Source organism: Callithrix jacchus, chromosome 12 (genome assembly GCF_049354715.1).
Source record: "Callithrix jacchus isolate 240 chromosome 12, calJac240_pri, whole genome shotgun sequence".
NCBI classification, from domain to species: Eukaryota; Metazoa; Chordata; class Mammalia; order Primates; family Cebidae; genus Callithrix; species Callithrix jacchus.
Window position 1 is genome coordinate 78,175,112 of NC_133513.1, and position 27,682 is coordinate 78,202,793.

General features: G+C 38.4%; 1 protein-coding gene across 4 annotated transcripts in view; it reads right to left on the reverse strand.

The window, feature by feature from the left end:
* The window catches only part of PRKG1 (protein kinase cGMP-dependent 1), a 1,319,131-nt gene that overhangs the window by 270,672 nt on the left and 1,020,777 nt on the right, over positions 1 to 27,682 (reverse strand). For all 4 annotated transcript variants that reach the window (XM_002756357.7, XM_017963432.4, XM_035266233.3 and 1 more), the window contains one exon: positions 8,623 to 8,700. In XM_002756357.7, coding sequence (XP_002756403.1) covers positions 8,623 to 8,700 — 78 coding nt within the window. The remainder of the gene's footprint in view (positions 1 to 8,622; positions 8,701 to 27,682) is intronic.

Sequence of the window (27,682 nt, forward strand, 5' to 3'; positions counted from 1 at the left end):
ACTAAGATCAGAGAAAAAAGGGCAAAAAGGAATGAACAAAGTCTCCAAGAAATGTGGGACTATGTGAAAAGACCTAACCTACGTTTGATAGGTGTACCAGACGGGAACGAAGAGAATGAATCCAAGCTGGAAAATACTCTTCAGGACATCATCCAGGAAAATTTCCCCCACCTAGCAAGACAGGTCAACACTCAATTGCAGGAAATACAGAGAACACCACAAAGATATTCCACAAGAAGAGCAACACCAAGGCACATAATCGTCAGATTCAACAGGGTTGAAATAAAGGAGAGAATACTAAGAGCAGCCAGAGAGAAAGGTCGGGCCACCCACAAAGGGAAGCCCATCAGACTCACAGCAGATCTCTCGGCAGAAACACTACAAGCCAGAAGAGAGTGGGGGCCAATATTCAACATTCTTAAAGAAAAGAACTTTCAACCCAGAATTTCATATCCAGCCAAACTGAGCTTCAGAAGTGAAGGAAAAATAAAATCCTTTGCGAACAAGCAAGTACTCAGAGATTTTGTCACCACCAGGCCTGCTTTACAAGAGCTCCTAAAAGAGGCACTACACATAGAAAGGATCAACCAGTACCAGCCATTCCAAAATCACACTGAATGCTAAAGAGCTTCAACATAATGAAGAATCTACAACAACTAACAGGCAAAACAGCCACTTAGCATCAAAATGGCAGTATCAAATTTACACATAACAATATTAACCCTAAATGTAAATGGACTAAATGCACCAATCAAAAGACACAGACTGGCAAATTGGATAAAAATCCAAAACCCATCAGTGTGCTGTATCCAGGAAACCCATCTCACATGCAAGGATACACAAAGGCTCAAGATAAAGGGATGGAGGAAGATTTACCAAGCTAATGGAAAGCAAAAAAAAAGCATGAGTTGGAATTCTCATCTCTGATAAAATAGACTTTAAAGCAACAAAGATCAAAAGAGACAAAGAAGGCCATTACATAATGGTAAAAGGATCAATACAACAAGAAGAGCTAACGATCCTAAACATATATGGACCCAATGCAGGAGCACCCAGATAAATAAGGCAAGTTCTTAATGACTTACAAAAGGACTTAGACTCCCACACAATAATAGTGGGAGACTTTAACACTCCACTGTCAATACTAGACAGATCAACCAGACAGAAAATCAACAAGGATATCCAGGGCTTGAACTCAGACCTGGAGCAAGCAAACCTGATAGACATTTACAGAACTCTCCACCTCAAATCCACAGAATACACATTCTTCTCAGCACCACATCACACCTACTCTAAAATTGACCACATAATTGGAAGTAAAGCACTGCTCAACAAATGCAAAACAACTGAAATTTTAACAAACAGCCTCTCAGACCATAGTGCAATCAAGTTAGAACTCAGAATTCAGAAACCAACCCAGAACCGCACAGCTTCATGGAAACTGAACAACTGGCTCTTGAATGATGACTGGGTAAACAACGAAATGAATGCAGAAATAAAGAAGTTCTTCGAAACCAATGAGAATGAAGACACAACATGCCAGAACCTCTGGGACACATTTAAAGCAGTCTCTAGAGGAAACTATATAGCAATAAGTGCCCATATGAGGAGAATGGAGAGATCCAAAATTGACACCCTATCATCAAAATTGAAAGAGCTAGAAGAGAAAGATCAAAAAAACTCAAAACCCAGCAGAAGACAAGAAATAACTAAGATCAGAGCTGAGCTGAAGGAGATTGAGATAAGAAAAACCCTTCAAAAAATCAATAAATCCAAGAGCTGGTTTTTTGAAAAGATCAACAAAATAGACAGACCACTAGCCAGATTGATTAAAAAGAAAAGAGAGAACAACCAAATAGATGCAATAAAAAATGATAAAGGGGAAATCACCACAGATTCCACAGAAATTCAAACCATCATCAGAGAATGTTACAAACAACTCTATGCGCATAAACTAGTAAACCTGGAAGAAATGGATAAATTCCTGGACTCCTGTGTCCTCCCAAGCCTAAACCAGGAGGAACCTGAAACTATGAATAGACCAATAACAAGGACTGAAGTTGAGGCAGCAATTAAGAGCCTACCACACAAAGAAAGCCCAGGTCCAGACGGGTTCACAGCCGAATTCTACCAGACACACAAGGAGGAGCTGGTACCGTTCCTTCTAAAACTATTTCAAACAATCCAAAAAAAGGGAATCCTTCCCAAATCATTTTATGAGACCAACATCATCCTGATACCAAAACCCGGCAGAGACCCAACAAGCAAAGAAAACTTCAGGCCAATATCCATGATGAACATAGATGCAAAAATCTTCAATAAAATATTGGCAAGCCGATTGCAACAGCAAATCAAAAAACTTATTCATCATGATCAAGTAGGATTCATCCCGGAAATGCAAGGCTGGTTCAACATACGCAAGTCTATCAACGTAATTCACCACATAAACAGAACCAAAAACAAAAACCACATGATTATCTCAATTGACACAGAGAAGGCATTTGACAAAACTCAACAGCCCTTTATGCTAAAAACCCTCAATAAACTCGGTATCGATGGAACGTATCTCAAAGTAATAAAAGCTATTTATGACAAACCAACAGCCAATATCATACTGAATGGGCAAAAACTGGAAGCATGCCCTTTAAAATCTGGCACTAGACAAGGATGCCCTCTTTCACCACTCCTATTCAATATAGTACTGGAAGTTCTAGCCACAGCAATCAGGCAAGAAAAAGAAATAACGGGTATTCAAATAGGAAAGGTGGAAGCCAAATTGTCTTTATTTGCAGACGACATGATAGTATACCTAGAAGACCCCATCGCCTCAGCCCAAAAACTCCTGAAACTGATATGCAACTTCAGCAAAGTCTCAGGATATAAAATCAATGTGCAAAAATCACAAGCATTTGTCTACACCAATAACAGACTTAAAGAAAGCCAAATCAAGAGCGAACTGCCATTCGCAATTGCTACAAAAAGAATAAAATACCTTGGAACACAATTCACAAGGAACGTAAGAGACCTCTTCAAGGAGAACTACAAACCACTGCTCAACGAAATCAGAGAGGACATAAACAGATGGAGAAACATTCCATGTTCATGGTTAGGAAGAATTAATATCATGAAAATGGCTATACTGCCCAAAGTAATTTACAGAATCAACGCTATCCCCATCAAGCTACCATTGACTTTCTTCACAGAACTGGAAAAAACCACCATGAACTTCATATGGAACCAAAAGAGAGCCCGCATAGCCAAGTCTATTCTAAGCAAAAAGAACACAGCGGGGGGCATCACACTACTGGATTTCAAACTATACTACAAGGCTACAGTAATCAAAACAGCATGGTACTGGTACCAAAACAGAGATATAGACCAATGGAACAAAACAGAGGCACTGGAGGCAACACAACATACATACAACTATACAAACTTTGATAAACCTGACAAAAACAAGCAATGGGGAAAGGATTCCATGTTTAACAAATGGTGTTGGGAAAAGTGGCTAGCCATGTGCAGAAAGCAGAAACTGGACCCCTTCCTGACACCTTACACTAAAATTAACTCCAGATGGATTAAAGACTTAAACATAAGACCTGGCACCATAAAAACCCTAGAAGGAAATCTAGGCAAAACTATCCAGGACATAGGAGTAGGCAAGGACTTCATGAACAAAACACCAAAAGCATTGGCAACAAAAGCCAAAATAGACAAATGGGACCTAATGAAACTCCACAGCTTCTGCACGGCAAAAGAAACAGTCACTAGAGTGGATTGGCAACCAACAGAATGGGAAAAAATTTTTGCAGTTTACCCATCTGACAAAGGGCTGATATCCAGAATTTACAAAGAACTCAAACAGATTTACAGGAAAAAAACAAACAAGCCCATTCAAAAGTGGGCAAAGGATATGAACAGACACTTTATGAAAGAAGACATATATGAGGCCACCAATCATATGAAAAAATGCTCATCGTCACTGGTCATCAGAGAGATGCAAAGCAAAACCACATTGAGATACCATCTCACGCTAGTTAGAAGCGATCATTAAAAAATCTGGAGACAACAGATGCTGGAGAGGATGTGGAGAAAAAGGAACACTTTTACACTGTTGGTGGGAGTGTAAATTAGTTCAACCATTGTGGAAGACAGTGTGGTGATTCCTCAAGGCCTTAGAAATAGAAATTCCATTTGACCCAGCAATCCCATTACTGGGTATATATCCAAAAGACTATAAATCGTTCTACTATAAGGACACATGTACACGAATGTTCATTGCAGCACTGTTTACAATAGCAAAGACCTGGAATCAACCCAAATGCCCATTGATAATAGACTGGATTGGAAAAATGTGGCACATATACACCATGGAATATTATGCAGCAATCAGAAATGATGAGTTTGTGTCGTTTGTAGGGACATGGATGAATCTGGAGAACATCATCCTCAGCAAACTGACACAAGAACAGAAAATGAAACACCGCATATTCTCACTCATAGGTGGGTGATGAAAAATGAGAACACATGGACACAGAAAGGGGAGTACTAAACACTGGGGTCTATTGGGGGGAAAAGGGGAGGGCCAGTGGGAGGGGGAGGTGGGGAGGGATAGCCTGGGGAGAAATGCCAAATGTGGGTGAAGGGGAGAAGAAAAGCAAAGCACACTGCCATGTGTGTACCTACGCAACTGTCTTGCATGCTCTGCTCATGTACCCCAAACCTATAATCCAATAAAAAATTAAAAAAAAAAAAAAAGAAATTTCTCTTATATTGTCAGTTTGCTGAGAATTTTTATTATGGATGGATGTTACACATGTCACGTTTTCACTGTATCAGTTGACATGATAATGTTATTTTTCTTCTTTAGACTGTTAATATGGTAGAACACATTAAATGATATGGCTTTTTCAGTATTCATTTATAGTAAAATATCCAGTTCTATAGTATCCAATACAGTCACCACTAGCAGCTATTGTAATGTGGCTACTGCTACTGAATACTAACATTCAAGTTAAATTAGATAATTTTACTTTAGTTAGCAAGTGCAACAAATAGCTATTATATTGAGTTGTGTAGAGATATAGAACAGTTCCGTTAATAAAGAAAAATGTTCTGAATAATGCTGATTTTGCTAAACTCTTAATTTTAATAATATATATGTCTGTATAAAATCCTAAAAGAAATTAAAATCATATCATGTATAAACTACTATTTCTAAATGTTATTTCTTTTTCACTACAGTAGTTGGGACATCTCGTACCACACTAAACAAAACTGGTAATAATGTATATCTTTATCTTGTTCTTGATATTAAAAAAATGTTTCTCAGAGGTTTCACCATAAGATATATATAAACATATGTATACATATGCAAATAAAATTTCCACAAGAGAACACTTTTTATGTTCAAAACCACTGAGCATTGTGTTAAGGCAACATGTTTAATTGGAATGTTTAAATACTTGTTAATTTTATGAAGTTAGGCCATGTGATTTTAAATGGCATTTGATAGACAAGAATTTTTGAAACACTTTTTTTTCTAATGGTAGGATATAAGATATATTGAATAGAATCAGAAAAATGAAAATGCCTTTGAACTATTATTAGAACTCTGCAACTTTGCTTACTCATCCTGTTCAATTTTGGTTTGATTTATTTGTAAAGAAATAGTTCATCTTGTGATGTGACACAACTGCAGGGACATATGCAGGAATCTTTGGTGCTTTAAAGTTCACTGTTGGGGAAGCAAGTCACGTTTCCAGGCAACTGGAATGGACTGATTGAAGTATGGAGAACTAACTGAGCTTCTACTTGAGGCAGCACCAACTACTTTAGCCATCATCACTGCAAGCATTCTGCCTCAGGTTTTAGAAAAATCAGATTGCACAGATTTAATGGGGAAAAACAAGTATTGCAAAGCTTATTTTATAATGCTTCTCTCTTTGTGTGAATGTGCTTCATGGAAGAATAAAAATTGTTTTACACTTAAATAAGTAGAACTGAACAAGGGAAATTTCATTTGTAGCTTGGCAGCCCCTGTTGTGTCTCCTTCTATCTCAGAGCATTTTCAAAGAAAAAGCCAGTTTGGTGGTAACAAGAAACAGATCTTGGCCAAGGTTATCCTTTGTACATTTTTTAAATGCATGAGAAAACAAGTTGACATCTGTAAATCTAAAATAAAACATATAACATATAATTGTAGAAAATTCCAGATCTATAACTTATTTGCCTGCTGAATTGAACCTACTCTCTTATTAGTCACCTCTCTTTCCTGCTCTTTGCCACTGGGTCTTAAGTATGCTAACCACACCTTCTGCTTCTTAAGACTTAATATATTCTAATTTTTGTATATAGTGACATATTCTTAATGATTTTAACATATTAGAACTAACAAAATTAATATTGAGAATATATTAGTATTAGAATGAAATGAATACAGTTATTATGTAATTGATGGAATTAAGAATTGTAGCAGCTAACTTGTGTGACCTAAAAAAGTAAGTTAGTAGAAATTTATGTCTGCTTTAAAATAAAAGATCTGGAATGTGTCAAGAGAGTCTAATGTATTAGTACTGCTTCTCTCCCAGAAATCCCACAGTGCTCTGAAATATTGCCAAGAGAATTGGTTCCTGTGGTATAATTTCCACACTGTTTCTACTTATACTTACTTCAAAACCTGTAAAAAGGCACCACTAATGCAACTGTCTTCAGCTGAAACTGATTACAAAGCACTACTTTTAGGTAGTAAAATTTGTACTAATAGGGTGGTAACAAAAGCCTGTCAGAAATCCATCTCAAAGGATAAACACATCATTCTATGATAGCAAAGTATTAGCAATGCAGTAACAAAAAAATAAATTCAGAATATCAGGACAAATTCCCCATGCAACCTTCTGAGTCATTTATATCCATGGTATTTTTCAATTTTCCCTGATTCTTTAGTCAATCTAAACAATAAGACAGTAAATGATAAGCTCTAACAATCTATCATACAAACTACAAAATATCAACATTTTCTTATCTTCTAACATTGGAAAATACAAGATACCATTTTTACTTTAACTGTGGTCAGACATGTTATTTCATGACGCCTTTTAGGAAGTCAGCCCTTGAGTTCTACCTCTATCCCAGGCATTCATTAATCAGTCAAGAAATTGGAAAAATAAAAGCATAAAAATTGTTTTCTTCATTTTAGTGTGACATACCATTGGTGTAAACATTGACATATGCATATATTTGATCCAAAATTAGTCCAAAGAGAATTATCTAAATCGTGATTCAACAATACTTATAATCTTCCACCACATTCTATTCACTGTGGCTCTAAATCTTTCTATATACGAGCTATAAATTACCAGAGTCAGTCATTTTGTTAAATTAGAAGAAATAAATTTACTTTATTTATAAAGTGATTATTATAAAAACAGAAACTGGCATATCAATTCCTTTTTTGCAGTTCCTTCTCATCTCTTTCTATAGTTAGTACATCCAGTGATACAAATTCATTGTAATGATACATAAGAAAGGAAAATAAGTTTAAATCATAGGTGAGAGTGTAATGACACAAACACAAAAATGATTACAGATTTACTGTGGAAAGAAATTTAAGATACTTTTAGTAATATAATAGTACAGTATTCATCTAAAAAATTGTATTTTCCAATTCACTCCATTTCTTAGTTTTAAGATATAAATAAATTTATATTATTGAAAAACTAAAATGGTTTAAACAGTTTAAGAAATAAAGTATGATTTTTCACTCATAACCCTTGTCTATCCCATATTTACCCTTTCCTCTATAATTTATCACTTTTAGTAGTTTTTAATATCAATATTTTTTATGAAAATAACTTCAAACATTACTGTATATCTATCCTTATCATCCTCAAAGTATTCAGCAACTTGCCAAAGGGCACTAAAATGACTGTTTTGTAACAGGATTAAAATTTAGGACATCTAATTTCAAAGTCCAGATGTTTAATTATAGCAATGTTACTGCTTCTAATAACTAGATGAGTTTTGTAAGTGATCTAAGTATTTTTTTTTTTTTGAGGCAAAGGTTTGCTCTATTACCCAGGTTGAAGTACAGTGGCATTATCTTGGCTCACTGCAATCTTCGCCTCTTGGGCTCAAGTGATCCTCCTGCCTCAGCCTCCCAAGTAGCTGAGACCACAGGCATGTGCCACCATGCCCAGCTAATTTTTTGCATTTGTAGTATAGATGGGGTTTTGCCACATTGCCCAGGCTGGTTTCGAACTCCTGACCTCAGGTGATCCGCCTGCCTCCACCTCCCAAAGTGCTGGGATTACAGGCATAAGCCACTGCACAGTATTTTCTTTTTTATTATATTATTTTAATTATGGAGATCTTTCTATTCATACAAATATATCAGTGTCATCGAATATTATGATTATTAGCAAGTAAGCTACTCTCTGATGTTCAAAGTTACACCTTTTTTTCCCTCCTGCATCATTTTTGTAAGATCCATTCTCTAATACCTCTCTGTGTCAAAAAATGGAAGTAACTCATACAGCACAAGACTGTATGTATTCCTACTGGAGTTATTAACCAACACCAGGCTCCCCTACTGCATCATTGTCTTGTGCCACCAAAGCTTACCGTTCCTTTGCTGATGATAAAGAAGGTGTCCCCTCTTGCACCTTGCCTGATAATATATTCTCCATTTTCATAGTGGGTCTGAAAAGCAGAAACAATAAGAAAAAAAATTAAGCTAGCAGTAAGCTACCAAACAGCTCAGCCTCTTCAAATATCAACCCCCAGTGATACATTCATCATGATGGAATTTTATCCCAGCCTAGTACTCCTCACAATTTAATATTGAATATTAGCCAATGTATGCAATAATTACAGAGATTTCATTTCTATAATGCTCATTTGCAAGACTGTTTTTAATGTCATTTTTCTAGCTGACTGTATCATATCCTTAAATTCATTCATTTTAATTATTTGATGAAAATATTTTTTTCTCCCATCAACTGAGCATGAAACAAAATAGCAGAGCTGCTAATTAAACTACTCATTCTATATTATTTGTCATTCTCATTTGGTTTTAATAGTCTCATAATGAGAGTCTTTTTTCCTAAGAAATTACTACAGCATGTAAAAATCTTCATTTGAAACCAGGTTGACTTTAAGTGTGGGTTACATGGCCCTAGTTACTTTTTAAGGCACCACTTCATGCTTTAGTGTTCTCGCTTCAGCAGTTTAGATTTGGCCCTGTCAAACAGAATGTCTTAATTTTATGGACTGAATTCTGGTCCAGCATCTGTGAGCTTATAAACTATCAAACAAGGAGTGAGGTAAGGCTTCAAGAGGATTATCACAATCAGTATGTCAGTATTCTGACACAAACAACACAACTAGGTCCATTCCCAGGTTGAAGATGACTTCTGCAACGAACAAAAGTAATTTCAATAAGCAGAGGTGAGGGAAACTACTGCTGGGTCAAGAGGTCTAACAGAAAAATGTGAACTCTGCCATCTGGCCCTATCCTTTTCTGCAGCATAGCAGAGAAGCTATATTTTGGGAAATAAAAGGCTGACGGTTGTTATTTGCCTTATGCTTCAATACCGTTTTTCTTAACACATAAAGTGTTAAGATTGCCTTAAATTGCCTTTCGTTAACACTTGACTTTGAGAAGAACCATTTTTTTAGAGTTTCTAGAAAGTTAACATACTACCTAATTTGCCAATTTATTTTTTACTCAGAAGTAATTCATTTTTCTAGTAACAAGATTTTTAAGGAAAAAAGGTATTCCTTATTCTTTTCCCTCAATTTCAACCACCAGATGATATATAGAGTCTGGTATGTACCCTTCAAGACATTTTTTTTTATGCTTTTAACCACCATTGCCCTACCTTGCACACACACATGCATACAAATAATTATTTCTAAATAAGATTATAGAATGCATATTCAATTGATTTATTTAACAAGATATCTATGTTCAATTTTCATGTTTTGCAGCACTAAAAAAGAAAGAACTTTAAAACATGCAGATTTGATGAACAAAATTGCAAAGTCCACTTTCATGTATTCATTGAACAAATACTTTTTTGAGACAGGGTCTCATTCTGTTGCTCAGGCTGCGGTACAATGGCCCAATCATGGCTCATGGCAGCCCTGATTTCCCAGGCTCAAGTGATCCTCCTAGGTCAGCCTCTGATATGGTTTGGCTGTGTCCACACCAAAATCTCATCTTAAATTGTAGCTTTCATAATTCCCACAGGTTGTGAGAGGGACCTATGGGAGATAAGTAAATCATGGGGACAGTTTCTCCCATACTGTTTTTGTGGTAGTGAATACGTCTCATGAGATCTGACAGTTTTATAGAAGGTTTCCCCTTTTGTTTGGCTCTCATTCTTTCTTGTCCACTACCATGTAAGATGTGCTTTTTGCCTTCTGCCATGATTGTGAGGCCTCCCCAACCATGTGGAATTGTGAGTCCATAAACTTCTTTCTCTTTATAAATTACCCAGTTTCAGGTATGTTTTTATCAGCAGCATGAAAACAAACTAATAGAGTAAATTGGTACTGGGAATGGGGTGCTGCTGTAAATATACCCAAATATGTGAAAGCGACTTTGGAGTTGGATAACACCCAGACGTTGGAACAGTTTGGAGGACTTTCAGAAGAAGATATGAAAATGTGAGAAAGTTTGAAACTTCCTAGAAACTTGGAGGGCTCAGAAGATAGAAAGATGTGGGAAATATTGGAACTTCCCAGAGACTTACCGAATTGCTTTTACCAAAATCCCGATACAATTTGCAGCCTGATGATATGATGAAAAAGAAAAACCTGTTTTCTGAGAAGAAATTCAAGTTGGCTGCATAAATTTGCATAAGTAACAAGAAACCAAATGCTTAACGCCAAAACAATGGGGAAAGTTTCTCCAGGACATATCAGAGTCCTTTATGGCAGCCCCTCCCAACAGAGGCCCAGAGGCCTAGGAGAAATAAATGGTTTCATGGGCCAGGCCGAGGGCCCCCCTGCTGTGTGAAGCCTAGGGACTTAGTGCCCTGCATCCCAGTAACTATAGCACTGGCAGAAAGGGGCCAAGGTATAGCTCAGGCTGTGGCTTCAGAAGGTACAAGCCCCAAGGCTTGGCAGCTTCCATGTGGTGTTGAGCCTGCAGGTGAAGAGAAGTCAAGAATCGAGGTTTGGGAAGCTCTGCCTAGATTTCACAGGATGTATGGAAACACCTGGATGTCCAGGTAGAAGTTTGCTGTAGAGGCAGAGCCCTCATGAAGAACCTCTGCCAGGGAAGTGCTGAAGGGAAATGTGGAATGCAAGCTCCCACAGAGAGTCCCCATTGAGGCACTCCCTAGTGAAGCTGTGAGAAGAGGGCCACCATCCTCCAGATCCCAGAATGGTATATCCACTGACAGCTTGCACAATGTACCTGGAAAAGCCACAGACACTCAATACCAGCCCATGAAAGCAACCAAGAGAAAGGCTGGACTCTGAAAAGCCACAGGGGCAGAGCTGCCCAAGACCATGGAAACCCATCTCATGCATCAGTGTGACCTGGATGTGAGATATGGAGTCAAAAGAGATCATTTTGAATCTCTAAGATTTTACTGCCATGCTGGATTTTAAACTTGCCTGGGACCTTTAACCCCTTCATTTTGGCCAATTTATCCCATTTGGAATGGGTATATTTATCCAATGCCTGTATCCCCATTGTATCTAAGAAGTAACTAACTTGCTTTTGATTTTACAGGCTCATAGGCAGAAGGAACTTGCCTGTCTCAGATAAGACTTTGGACTGTGGACTTTTGAGTTAATGCTAAAGCAAGTTAAGACTTTGGGAGACTTTTGGGAAGGCATGATTGGTTTTTAAATGTAAGGACATGAAATATGGGAGGGGTCGGTGTGGAATTAAATGGTTTTGCTCTGTCTCCCAACTCAAATCTCAACTCAAATTGCAGTACCCACTCCCATGTGTTATGGGAGGGACCTGGTGGGAGATAGTTGAATCACTGGGCAGTTTCTCCCATCTGTTCTTGTGGTAGTGAATAAGACTCATGAGATCTGATGGTTTTATAAGAGGTTTCCCCCTTTTTTGGCTCTCCTTTCTTGTCTGCCACCATGTAAATGTGCCTTTTGCCCTCTGCCATGATTGTGAGGCCTCCTCAGCCACTTGGAATTGTGAATCCACTGAACCTCTTTTTCTTTATAAATTACCCAGTCTTGGGTATGTCTTTATCAGCAGTGTGAAAATAAACTAATCCAGCCTCCCAAGTATCTGGGACCACAGATGCACACTACATGTCCAGCTGGCTTAATTTTTTTTTTTTTTTTTTTTTTTGTAGAGATAGGTTTTCCCTACATGTGGCCCAGGCTGGCCTCAAACCCCTGGGATCAAGTGATCCTCCCACCTTGGCCTCCCCAAGTGTTAGGATTAGAGGCATGAGCCAGTGTGCCTTCCCAGCAAACATTTTTGAGGGCCTCAAGGTAAGGCCTTTTTATAGGCATTGATAATTCAAAAATGAGTAGGGTAAAATCTCATAATAGTAAGGGAATGTATTCTCTTACTGGGTCCAAAAGGAGGCGTAGTTTTAAGGGCAAGATTTTCCCAGTGCCATGCCCCCGTCCCATCTCTCTCCATCCAGGAGAGTCAATGGTTTATGTTTGAATTTCATGAGAGCAGGAAGAAAATAAGAGTCAAACCCTCCAGTGGAAGTTTAAAGGAACTCCTTTCATTGGCCAGAGGAACTTGGGAAGGTGGGAATCTCTCAGGATAAATTCCCCTGCTCCTTCACCCATGCAGGATTTCCAGCTCTCTGGAATCCCTTCCCACACTGTGGGAGCTCCCTTTCCCCTCTGGCATTTCCCCTCTGGAATCCCCTTCCACATTCTTCGTGGAAGTCTTTCTCTTCTTCTCCTCCTTTTCTCTTTTCTCTACCTAAATAAAAATCACCTTTCTGCAACACTTCTTGGGTCCAATATTTACTTTTACGAGTATACGGCACACCTGCAGTGGTCCCATCGCTTATTCTTTAAGAGATTGGAGACGAAGAACCCACAGCATTCTCTCAGGGGAGCTGTGCCTCAGCAACACCCAATAAAAAACCCGGTTACAATAGCACCATCCACTGGAAATGTTCTATAACTGTATTGTCCAATATGGTAGCTACAAGACACATGGGGCTACTTAGCATTTGGAATATTAACAGTGTGAATGAGAAACTGAATTTTTTAATTTATTTAATTTTAATAAATTAAAGTTTAAATAGTCACACATAGCTAGTAGCTACTCTATTGGGTAGTAAAGGTAGCAACAGAATTACAGTTGTAGCTTTGGGGCAAGGAGAAGAGGAGAACATCTTTCCCACTCTTGATATTTCCTTCCAGGTAAAGGAAGCTCAGTTAGTAAAACTAAGGACCTTTCTCTCCCCCTTTCCTCGCCTCACCAGTGGAGGTGGCATGACTTATCTGACTGATAAACTTAGAGGTAAACTGCTATGTATGCTCAACTCAACTTATCATCTCTTCCTCATGGGAGGGAGCTTCCCAGAGAGGGTTGGCATTGCTGCTTCTCCAGGGGAAGGCTCTTCTCTCCACCATAGTGAAGTTTGCCTGTGTCTGAGCTTCTGTGAAAGGGCAGGTAATTCTGCATGATACAGTTCAATTTGGAAAGACTAGTTCCATAACCCAGATTTTATTAGTAATAATAGTAATGTTTTGCCTCCATTTATCCTAGTATTTGTCTTGTTTCTCACTTGGTTCCTAATTCAAGATCACTCAAAAGCCAGAAAATAATCCAGTATGCAAAATGTTTTACTGTATTTTAGTACAGGGTTATATGTGTGAGAATAGAGTTTGAATACAGTTTGGGAGACGTGACTTCCCAAGAGCTTCTCCATGGAGGATTCTTGAGCCCCCACTGAAGGATGAAGAAGAGGTCACCAATGTTCTGCAGGTGAAAAGCACCCCAGAAAGAAGAGAATAAGCAGCTCACTGCGATAAAATAATAATAGTGAATATACAATTATTTTCGAAAAACTAGAAAAATGCAAATAAAAAGCACCAAAAATTGAAGAACTCTTAACCCATGTGAGCTCATTCCCCTCATCCATCTTTTTTTAAAAAATATATCCCTATCCATATGATAGTTATTTTCTTTCAGAAAGCCAAAATTATTTGTAATATACTAAAATGGGTGAAGGTAAGGGGTTTTTAACCTCAGCACGATTGACATTTTGAAACCAATCGTTCTTATTGTAGAGAGATGTCCTGTACATCCAGTTTTGCTGCAGGATATTTAGCAGAGTTGCCAGTCTTTTCCCACTATGTGCTAGTAGCACCCCAACCCCAGTTGTAGAAATCAAAAATATCTCCAAACATTGCTAATTACTCCATTGGGAACAAAACTGCCCCCAGCTGACAGCAATTACTCTAAATGTTTTATATTTTTAATCTCTTCATCTTAAAGTTGAAAGTTTGACAAGGATGTACAGACACAGTCTAGCTATTTAATTCATGAAACTTACCTAATAATCTTCTTAACATCATCTGATATGGTGTTTCATAATTCAACACCCACACTTGCTATATAAATATTTGTTTACTTACACAGGCATTCATTGAACATATGTCTGTGTTGGATGAGCTCATAAAACCCAGGGGTTCACAGAACAGCCTATGGAACAGTGGCCAAAGGCATTCCAGGTTTGGGAAAGATAATACTCATGGAGTCATAACACCAGGACTGTAATGACTAAGCTATCCTGAAAAGTTTAATTGCACCTAAGGGGAAGATGATCTTGCATGCTGATTCTTCAAGAGGCACTCTAATTATGTTAATCAAATGCCAGCACTTTCACTGTTTTTTGAAGGTCATTTTATGGCTTTACCATTTTCATATTTCAAATTAAATCAAAGAGATATACAGAATTTAGAGTAGGAAGAAACCTTAGCAATTAGACAGTTTCCTTTAAAAAGTTTCCATAGTTATTAAGTTAAAAGCCAATCCCCTGAATATGGCCTACAAGACCTTGTCTGCTCAATGCCATAGTATCCAACCTCTTCTCACTCTCTCTGATTTTACCCTCCAGCCCTGCCAGCTTTCTGAGGTTGGTTCATTGACTGTGCCACCACCAAAGGCCTGAGCAATCCCACTGCCATACTTCACTGCTGTTACCCTAGTTAATCCTACTTTTCTTTCAGATCCTATCCTTCTCTCACCTGGCATATCTACCCTTATAACCACCACCACACACACACACACACACACACACACACACACACACTGGCTAAGTTATGTCTCTCCATTGCATGAACTTACAATACCACATAGCTCTATTTCATTACCCTTTTTCTAGGCTTGTACTTATTTATTGACTTACATGATTATTTTTCACCAGGATTTTAACTCCTCTGAAAGCAAGAACTGTGTGTAGTTCTGTTCACCATATATAAAATCTCCAGTGCCTAACCTTGTGATTAAAACATGGTAGAGACTCAAAAATGATTGCAAAAATGAAATAGTCTTCCTTAATCCTCATGATTAACATTGCCTATAGTCAGTCCATTAGAAATTAGTACTACCAATTCATGTGCTAAGCCCAATATTCTTTCACTATCTCCACTGTTATCTCCCTCATGCAAGACAAAATCTTATCTTGGACTTTTGCAATGTGTTCTTACCTGGTCTCACTGTCATTTTCCCACTCATCATACCCTCCATCCCCTCTATTTTTCTCATTTCCATCAAAGTGACCTTTCAAATAACAAATCAATTGAAAGCACTTTATTGCTTAAAAAGTTTCAATGGCTTCTTGCTACAAGTAAAATCATAAACAATTTATTGTAATCTGTGAAATTCTCTGTATTCTGACCCCTATTCACTTCTCTATCCTTTCTCCCTCCCTTTATCACCCTCATGATTCTGTTTCAGACTTGCTGGCTTTTCTTCTGTAACTTGTATGTGCCATGCTAGATCCCTCTTCAGAACTTTCCTCTCAACTGGCCCTTTCTCTAGCACTCCTCCTTAGGATTTTCATCATTATCTTGTGGTCATCACTGGGGCCTCATAAAGCCTTTTTCTGGCCAGTCATACCAATATGCACTCTGACTCCATTCAGTTTCTATCCCACACTCCTGTTTGTATTTTTATACTAAAAAGCTATCCAAAGATTTGCTACTGCCAAAATTCACCTGCATCCTTTAATGACTGCTTGATAACCAGCACAGCTGCAAACTACAGCAAAGCCTCCTGTGAGAAGAGCCTTGTATCACACTCTTTATGACCCGAAATCATTACTCTTTTCCTTGCTATCTGTGACTCCTCCCCCCATTATCTGGAGATCTTATGTTATATCTTATGTTATTGTTTCACTTTGAACAGTGCCTAACACAAAATAGGCATTCAATATATATTTATTGAAGGATAACTAAAGTGAAGATAGATTTGGCCCACACCTCTTCATTTAAAATAAGAATACTGAGTCATAAGTCATAGATTAAGAGGATAGAGAATGAAAATTGACAGCATGTCTAAATTCAGATATACATTTCCCCAAAGGCAGAAACTTGGAGTTTTATTCTGAAACTTATGACTTAGAAAAGCCTGTCTTCTCATTGGAAAAAGAAAAAGACATGGCTTTTCTTCTTAATATCTGTGCCTTTGGTTTCTCAGAATTCAAAATTAATATATAAATGCACATTTAGGTATTTTTAAATTCACATATTTGATGACACCTGACGGAAGCTTAGTACAACACTGGATATGGTCGTTGAAGGCCTTGGTAGTGACTCCTTGGTGAACATAAATTATTTACTTTCTTTTATTAGATCACAATCATAGTTATCAATATCAAATATACTGTATTTTACCTAGAAATTTCAATTTCAGTTCTGACTCTAACATAATCTGTCATTGAATCTCAGTTATTATAAACTAAAACACAGTATATCATTCTGAAATAAATTATCACCCTAAATTATTTCAGCCAAAGAATATATTATTTCCTCTATATTTAAGTTTGGAATTATGCTTGTCTTTATTAAAGCACAGATCATCCTTAATTGACACTTTTATAATGATAAGGTCATATGTAATTCAGGCTAATTACTGATTTAGGCAATTGCCAATACTATGGTAATTTAGGCAATTACCAATACTGTGGTAATTCCTATTGATCATAAAAATAGCTAGAATAAGTAGAAACCACCTTTGTAAGCCCACTATATTTATATATACATACACATGTATATCTCATATACATCTCAGCTAAAGCATGACTAATAAATGTTTGAAACAGGGAATAATAATTGGAATTCTGCTGAGTTAACATTAATCAATAGGATCTTGGGCCATGATTTGTACCTCATTCTTTCAGAAGATCTATCTCAGAAGAAGAGTCCTACATTAAAACAGAAAACAACATTATTTAAACTGTTAGGATCTGCCTTTCTGAAGCTGAAATCAGTGAATTCCTCAAAGGAAATTCCTACCTCTCCCTAATATCCCAGGTTTACTCCAATGACAAGACCTCTTCATGGAGAAGAGAATCATCAAACAGCTTGATTAATCAAAAATCAGACTTGTTGGGTAGCCAACAAGCAAGGTGTTTCTTGGCTCTGGACTTTTCTATTTGGCAAAGCTCTGTCCATTAGATATGCCTGGTCCTAGATTATCTAGAAGTGCCAAGAAAAACTAAAAGCTATTCATAACAGCATAAAATTCTCACCATTGCTAGTAGAATGCAGTCTTTTGTTAATTTCGTTAACTAAACCACCATTAGTTTTGTGTGCTTCCAATGAATGATACACTGCACTTGACACTGGGGCTACAAAGATACCCAAGTCAACAACTAGAGAGTCAGCATAACATTGTGGTTAAACATATATGGGAGGCAGACTCCCTGGTTACAAATCCAGCTCTGGAACCATAAGCATGTCACTTAAACTTCCTATACCATTTTCCTTTCTGTAAAATATAATCATACCTCCATAAACAGATTGTTGTGAGGACTGAATGAGTTAATAATAACAAAACACAGGGTCTGTCACATTGTAATCACTATATACCTCCAAATTGCTAGTTTTATTATTTTCAAGGAAATTTCAGTGTAAAGAGATAGAACTGTATAGAAATAATCTATAATAGAAAGGTTTTACCAGGCAAGCAGTGATTCCTTGCTGGATGGGGAGGAAGGGAGAAGAGCTTTCCATGAACACAGAACAGTGTTTGTAAACGTACAAATACCTCTACAAATGTAAGGGTACTCAGATGATGGGTGCATGTGGTTTACATTAAAAAAAAAAGGAGGTCAGAGTGACTGAATCTTATAACTCACAAAGTAGAAATGAATTTATTTTTATTGGGTCATTCTCCAAATCAAATATCATTAGCCCAGTGACCTTCAACCTCTGAATAAACTAAAATATAATGTCTTCTTTATCATTCTGTCCTCTATCACACAAAAATCACAAGAGTAAACTTCACTTCCAATCTAATTTTGTATTTAAAATTCAGAGATCTCCCTAGTCAATGTCCTGTAGATGAGAAGGAATACAGAAACACATCCTGAACAGTAAAAACCAGAATCTTGGCCAACATCAGCATGCACTGTGACTGCTTAGAAGTTTCATCTACCAGGACCATCTACCATGGGAAGGAAGGATGATTTCCAGATAAGCAGTCAGAGCCTTTCCCCTCCCACCATGAACCACATGCCACCATGAGTGAAAATGTGGATATCAAACAAAGAGAGCTCTAATCATCAATAAAATGTATCCCTCCACTCTTCTGGGGCTGACTCAGAGTGCCCAGAGAACCTAAACACCTTGGTAGAAACCCAAATGTAGACAAAAAAATGTTTAGGCTTTTAAAAATCTTCAAGTATAGTTATCTAAGACTTCTGAATAGAGAGCCTGCCTATCATTGTCCCTCAAGACACCAAACTTGCCTAGCTCACCAAGATTATTTAAGACACAAAGAGCTGGGCCACAAATATGAGTCTGTGTCACCTTCATTTCTAAGAATCTATGTGTACACAGATGTCTCTTGTCACATTCTTTTATGTCATAACAGCCCTACATGAAACACTTCTCACTTACCTGTAACACTATTTATCAAACTACCTTCACCTTGAACTTTGCCTAGCTCTTTCTGGTGTTGTGATACATTCTAGCTACAAGGCATTTATGCTTGGTCCTTTCTACCTGAATCATTACATTTCTATCTACCTTGATGTTAGTCTCAGGACCTTGTTCCTACTGCAGTAACCATCTGTATCTGAAGCCCTAGGATTGCTCTATAAATTGGCCTGACCCTCACTAGATAGGACTGATATGTGGGGATAGAATATCAGACAGGCAGGGAGGACTCAAGATGGTGCTGTGAGAACAACCCAGGATTGAAGCTTTCACTGGATGCGCGGAGAGGGTGAGTCGGGGACACATTTCCATATGGATCTTAGTTGACCACAGAATGGGGAAATTCCCAGGTATAAAAGAGACGCAGGACGCCAGGCAGAGGTCTTGGCTGGTGTAGCTGGCAACTGGTGCGGCTGCGGCCCGCGCCGGAGCGCAGAGGCACTCCACAGCGCTCCATACAAAAGCGCACTGTTACAGGTGCCCTGTTGAACCGGCAAACTGAGACTTGAGAGGGCTGAACTTAAGACTGAACAGGACTTGGAGAGTGAGCCAGCCCAGGAAATCCCAGGGACACAGCGTTTGGGGTAGCACAGTGCGACAGACAAAATGGCGATTCCAAACACTCCTGGTGAGGAGGTTTTCTTAAAGTGCAGCTCCGTGGGGGAGGGGCGTCCACCATTACCGAGGCAATCAGCCCCTACTGAGGTACACGCCCATTGCTGACGCAGCCTGACGTTGCCGAGGCAACCCAGTACAACAGAGAGACTCTGCCACAGGGCATAGCCCATGGCAACAGGGCAGAAACTGCAGCAGAAGGGCAGAGCCTGCATCAACAGGGCGAACCTCATACCAGCAGGGCAGAGCCTCAGCAGGCAAATAGTGACTAGACTGCCTCCTAGCTGCGCAGGACAGTGAGGAGGACACTCACAAGGAAAGCGCCAACCCCCTGCCAGACAGAGCATCTGAGAAAAAAAGGGTTTTTTTATGAACTATGTTGCAGCAGAATTAAACATAGCAGCCTAACAGCCATGAATGAACAACAGAGCTCACAGCTCAGCACTGGAGCTCCTACAAAGTACAGACAGTCTCCTCAAGCAGCTCCCTCACACCTCTATATCCAAAAGACTGACATTTGGCAGGCATCATTCTGGGACAAAGATAGCAGAAAAAGAAACTGGTAGCATCCCTCGCTGTTCCGCAGCTGCTATAGGTGCACCCCAGAGAAGCAGGGCCTGGAGTGGACCTCAGCAGTCATACAGTGAAGGGGCTAGACTGGTAGAAGGAAAACCAAGTAACAGAAATACTTCATCATCAACAATCTGGGTGTCCACTCAGAGACCCAATTGAAAAGTCAGCAACTACACAGACGACAGGTGGATAAATCCACAAAGATGGTAAGAAACCAGCGCAAAAAGGAGGAAAACACCCGAAACCAGAACACCTTGCCACCTAGAAAGGGCCAAAACTCACTACCAGCAAGGGAACAAAGCTGAATGGAGAAGGACTATGATGAAATGATGGAATTAGACTTCAGAAGGTGGATAATGAGAAACTTTTGTGAGCTAAAAGAACATGTTTTAAATCAATGCAAAGAAACTAAGAACCTTGAAAAAAGATTTGAAGAAATGATAACAAGAATGGATACCTTAGAGAGGAATATGAATGAATTAAAGGAGCTGAAAAACACAATACGAGAAGTTTACAAAGCATGCACGTTTCAATAGCCAAATTGACCAAGCAGAAGAAAGAATATCAGAAGTCGAAGATCAAGTCAATGAAATAAAATGAGAAATGAAGATTAGAGAAAAAAGTGCAAAAAGGAATGAACAAAGTCTACAAGAAATGTGGAACTATGTGAAGAGACCTAACCTACGTTTGATAGGTGTACCAGAATGTGACGAAGAGAATGAATCCAAGCTGTAAAATACTCTTCAGGACATTACCCAGAAAAATTTCCCCCACCTAGCAAGACAGGCCAACACTCAATGCAGGAAATACAGAGAACACCACAAAGATATCCGCAAGAAGAGCAAACCCAGGCACATAATAGTCAGATTCAACAAGGTTGAAATAAATGAGAAAATACTAAGGGCAGCCAGGGAGAAAGGTCTGGTCACCCACAAAGGGAAGCCCATCTGACTCACAGCAGATCTCTCGGCAGAAACTCTACAAGCCAGAAGAGAGTGGGGGCGAATATTCAACATCCTTAAAGAAAAGAACTTTCAACCCAGAATTTCATATCCAGCCAAACTGAACTTCATAAGTGAAGGAAAAATAAAATCCTTTGCGAACAAGCAAGTACTCAGAGAGTTTGTCACCACCAGGCCTGCTTTACAAGAGCTCCTGAAAGAGGCACTACACATAGAAAGGAACAACCAGTACCAGCCATTCCAAAATCACACTAAATGCTAAAGAGCATCAACATAATGAAGAATCTACAACAACTAACGAGCAAAACAGGCAGCTAGCATCAAAATGGCAGTATCAAATTCACACATAAGAATATTAACCCTAAATGTAAATGGACTAAATGCGCCAATCAAAAGACAGAGACTAGCAAATTGGATAAAAAGCCAAAACCCAGCAGTGTGCTGTATCCAGGAAACCCATCTCACATGCAAGGATACACAAAGGCTCAAAATAAAGGGATGGAGGAAGATTTACCAAGCAAATGGAGAGCAAAAAAAAGCAGGAGTTGCAATTCTCATCTCTGATAAAATAGACTTTAAAGCAACAAAGATCAAAAGAGACAAAGAAGGCCATTACATAATGGTAAAAGGATCGGTATAGCAAGAAGAGCTAACGATCCTAAACATATGGACCCAATACAGGAGCACCCAGATACATAAGGCAAGTTCTTAATGACTTACAAAGAGACTTAGACTCCCACACAATAATAGTGGGAGACTTTAACACTCCACTGTCAATATTAGACAGATCTACCAGACAGAAAATCAACAAGGATATCCAGGGCTTGAACTCAGACCTGGAGCAAGCAAACCTGATAGACATTTACAGAACTCTCCACCCCAAATCCACAGAATATACATTCTTCTCAGCACCACATCACACCTACTCTAAAATTGACCACATAATTGGAAGTAAAGCACTCCTCAGCAAATGCAGAACAACTGACATAATAACAAACAGTCTCTCAGACCATAGTGCAATCAAGCTAGAACTCAGAATTCAGAAACTAACTCAGAACTGCACAGCTTCATGGAAACTGAACAACTGGCTCTCAAATGTTGACTGGATAAGCAATGAAATGAAGGCAGACATAAAGAAGTTCTTTGAAACCAATGAGAATGAAGACACAACATGCCAGAATCTCTGGGACACATTTAAAGCAGTCTCTAGAGGAAAATGTATAGCAATAAGTGCCCATATGAGGAGAGTGGAGAGATACAAAATTGACACCCTATCGTCAAAATTGAAAGAGCTAGAGGAGCAAGATCAAAAAAACTCAAAACCCAGCAGAAGACAAAAAATAACTAAGATCAGAGCTGAACTGAAGGAGATAGAGACACGAAAAATTCTTCAAAAAATCAATAAATCCAAGAGCTGGTTTTTTGAAAAGATCAACAAAATAGACAGACCACTAGCCAGACTGATTAAAAAGAAAAGAGAGAACAACCAAATAGATGCAATAAAAAATGATAAAGGGGAAATCACCACAGATTCCACAGAAATTCAAACCATCATCAGAGAATATTACAAACAACTCTATGCACATAAACTAGTAAACCTGGAAGAAATGGATAAATTCCTGGATCTCTGTGTCCTCCCAAGCCTAAACCAGGAGGAAGCTGAAACTATAAATAGACTAATAACAAGGGCAGAAGTCGAGGCAGCAATTAGGAGACTACCACACAAAAAAAGCCCAGGTCCAGACGGGTTCACAGCCGAATTCTACCAGACACACAATGAGGAGCTGGTACCATTTCTTCTGAAACTATTCCAAATAATCCAAAAAGAAGGAATCCTTACCAAATCATACTATGAGACCAATATCATCCTGATACCAAAACCCGGCAGAGACCCAACAAGCAAAGAAAACTTCAGGCCAATATCCATGATGAACATAGATGCAAAAATCTTCAATAAAATATTGGCAAGCCGATTGCAACAGCAAATCAAAAAACTTATTCATCATGATCAAGTAGGATTCATCCCTGAAATGCAAGGCTGGTTCAACATACGCAAGTGTATAAATGTAATTCACCACATAAACATAACCAAAAACAAAAACCACATGATTATTTCAATTGATGCAGAGAAGGCATTTGACAAAATTCAACAGCCCTTTATACTAAAAACCCTCAATAAACTAGGTATCGATGGAACGTATCTCAAAGTAATAAAAGCTATTTATGACAAACCAACAGCCAATATCATAATGAATGGGCAAAAACTGGAAGCATTCCCTTTGAAATCCGGGACTAGACAAGGATGCCCTCTGTCACCACTCCTATTCAATACAGTACTGGAAGTTCTAGCCACAGCAATCAGGCAAGAAAAAGAAATGAAGGGTATTCAAATAGGAAAGGTGGAAGCCAAATTGTCTCTATTTGCAGACGACATGATAGTATACCTAGAAGACCCCATCGCCTCAGCCCAAAAACTCCTGAAACTGATAAGCAACTTCAGCAAAGTCTCAGGATATAAAATCAATGTGCAAAAATCACAAGCCTTCCTCTACACCAATAACAGACTTAAAGAGAGCCAAATCAAGAACGAACTGCCATTCACAATTGCTACAAAAAGAATAAAATACCTTGGAATACAACTCACAAGGAACGTAAGGGACCTCATCAAGGAAAACTACAAACCACTGCTCAACGAAATCAGAGAGGACACAAACAGATGGAGAAACATTCCATGTTCATGGTTAGGAAGAATTAATATCGTAAAAATGGCTATACTGCCCAAAGCAATTTACAGAATCAATGCTATCCCCATCAAGCTACCATTGACTTTCTTCACAGAACTGAAAAAAACCACCATGAACTTCATATGGAACCGAAAGAGAGCCCGTATAGCCAAGTCTATTCTAAGCAAAAAGAACACAGCGGGGGGCATCACACTACCGGATTTCAAACTATACTACAAGGCTACAGTAATCAAAACAGCATGGTACTGGTACCAAAACAGAGATATAGACCAATGGAACAGAACAGAGGCATCAGAAGCAACACAACATAGCTACAACCATACAATCTTTGATAAATCCGACAAAAACAAGCAATGGGGAAAGGATTTCCTGTTCAACAAATGGTGCTGGGAAAACTGGCTAGCCATGTGCAGAAAGCAGAAACTGGACCCCTTCCTGACACCTTACACTAAAATTAACTCCAGATGGATTAAAGACTTAAACATAAGACCTGGCATCATAAAAACCCTAGAAGGAAATCTAGGCAAAACCATCCAGGACATAGGAGTAGGCAAGGACTTCATGAACAAAACACCAAAAGCATTGGCAACAAAAGCCAAAATAGACAAATGGGACCTAATCAAACTCCACAGCTTCTGCACAGCAAAAGAAACAGTCTCTAGTGTGAATCGGCAACCAACAGAATGGGAAAAAATCTTTGCAGTTTACCCATCTGACAAAGGGCTGATATCCAGAATTTACAAAGATCTCAAACAGATTTACAGGAAAAAAACAAACAAGCCCATTCAAAATTGGGCAAAGGATATGAACAGACACTTTACGAAAGAACACATATATGAGGCCAACGATCATATGAAAAAATGCTCATCGTCACTGGTCATCAGAGAGATGCAAAGCAAAACCACATTGAGATACCATCTCACGCCAGTTAGAATGGCGATCATTAAAAAATTTGGAGACAACAGATGCTGGAGAGGATGTGGAGAAAAAGGAACACTTTTACATTGTTGGTGGAAGTGTAAATCAGTCCAACCATTGTGGAAGACAATGTGGCGATTCCTCAAGGCCTTAGAAATAAATTCCATTTGACCCAGCAATCCCATTACTGGATATATATCCAAAGGACTATAAATCATTCTACTATAAGGACACTTGCACACGAATGTTCATTGCAGCACTGTTTACAATAGCAAAGACCTGGAATCAACCCAAATGCCCATTGATGATAGACTGGACTGGGAAAATGTGGCACATATACACCATGGAATATTATGCAGCAATCAGAAATGATGAGTTCGTGTCATTTGTAGGGACATGGATGAATCTGAAGAACATCATTCTCAGCAAACTGACACAAGAACAGAAAATGAAACACCGCATATTCTCACTCATAGGCAGGTGATGAAAAATGAGAACACATGGACACAGAGAGGGTAGTACTAAACACTGGGGTCTATTGGGGGGAAAAGGGGAGGGCCAGTGGGAGGGGGAGGTGGGGAGGGATAGCCTGGGGAGAAATGCCAAATGTGGGTGAAGGGGAGAAAGCAAACAAAACACACTGTGATGTGTGTACCTATGCAACTGTATTGCATGCTCTGCACATGTACCCCAAAACCTAAAATGCAATAAAAAAAAAAAAAGAATATCAGACAGGCCTAAGCCTTATCCTGACCAGGTATGTAAAGTCAGATCCCAAAGACACATAAGTCAAATTTGCCTTATCAAGGTGTTGGGATTAATTCTTACTAGCTATCACATGGAAAGTGATAGATGTGAAAGTACCCAGGGCAAGAAGTACTGGTACTGTGCAAAAATTTAGAAAATTAATTTGTGGCTTGCACCCAAATGTACTAAGCCAACAGGCTGGCTGAGAGTCAAAATTGCTGTATGTCTTCCTCTCAAGCAATTTGGAGTTGACACAAAGGTATAAAGATTTCCTGCAGTAGACCCAGCTGTAGCTTCTTAAAGGAATTAACAGGATTGTCACCACAATGAACAGAAATGACTGGAAGCTTTGCAATCTTATTGTGTCCAAAGAACCAAGAAAAGCCATAATTCCATCTGGGAGTATGCTGCTGTGTTCCTTCTTCTATACAACCCATTAAAGTTATCAAGAAATCCATTTAGAGGGATGCATACAGCATCTTTTTAAAAAATGAAATAGAACAGAAAATATCAATAAAGCACAGGAAGTAAGATAAGTATAATCTGGAAAAGTGTTTAATTTGTGCATGTGAATAATTACGGGTGTGCTAGACCCAAATGGAAAACATATTCCTTACTACAACAAACAATGCTTCGATAAAATAAATACTTTTCTTTCTTTACAAAAGCCATAAACTTTCAGAACAGTGAGGTATCTTGGCTTCTACATCAAATCATTCTTAGTAATTATCATTAATAAAAACACTTATATTGGAGTTCTTTCATTTTTTAAATGATTTCCCCTATGAAAGGTGTGAATAGGTGGAAAGTACTAGTACTTCTTAAAAAGAATCTTTAACCTCCATTTAAGTAAATGACACATTGACTTAGTTCACCTGTTTTCTCATCCAGCACTCTGATCTTCTTCCTCAATCTTCTGCCTTACCTTTCCCACATTATGAAAAAAGGCAATTGCTTATATTTACATTTTGGTATATCCAAGTACCCAATTTTCCTCACTAACTTAGCACTTCTCACAGTGCAAGGAAACGGTATAGGCTTTTGTATAACTGGCACTGCTGGTTTCTTTCTTTGAATCTCAAATATCTTGGAGTTCTTTGTGTCTTTGGTGGTGAGAGCACATCATTATCCTTTAAGTTTCTTGAACACCTTCAGAGTTAATGATTCAAAGACAACTTTTAACCCGGCACTGGCTGCCTGGACTATCTGAATCCTTAGGCTGAATATCAGACAAAGGAAGGGATAACCTGGGCTGAAATTCCACAAATGCTTGGGGTTTTTGATGTTTAACTGCGCTCTTCAATGACATTGTTTTCCCAATGGATTTTCAATCCCTGGTTATTCTTTCAAAGATTTTCTTTTTATGTTTTATTTTTAACTGATGCATAATTATGCATATTTATGAAGTAAAATGTGATGTTTCAATATATGTATATACATGTGTAATGTTCAAATCAGGGTGTTTAGCAGTCTATTACCTTAAATGTTTATCATTTCTTTGTGGTGACAACATGCAAATCCTCCTTTAGCTATTTTGAAATCTATATTATTTTTACCTAAAATATGCAATAGAATACCAAAACTTATTTTTCCTATCTAACTTTAACTTTATACCCCTCCCCATTCCTCCCTTTCTCCTACCCTCCCCATCTCAGGGTAACCAATATTTGACTCCCTATTTTTATGAAACAAGCTTTTACATTTCACACATATAAGTGAGATCATGCAGTATGTGTTTTTTCGTGTTTGACTTATTTCACTTAATGTCCCCCAGATTTACCCATGTTGTCACAAATGCCAGGACTTCATTTTTACAGCTAAAAAGTATTTCATTGTGTATATATTCCACATTTTTTAATCCATTCATTCATTGCAGCACTATGTACAATAGTCAAAGTATGATTTCATACCTTTCATAGTGCAGCAATAAACATGAAAGTCCAGATATCACCTCACTATATGATTCCATTTCCTTTGGATTTATACCCCATA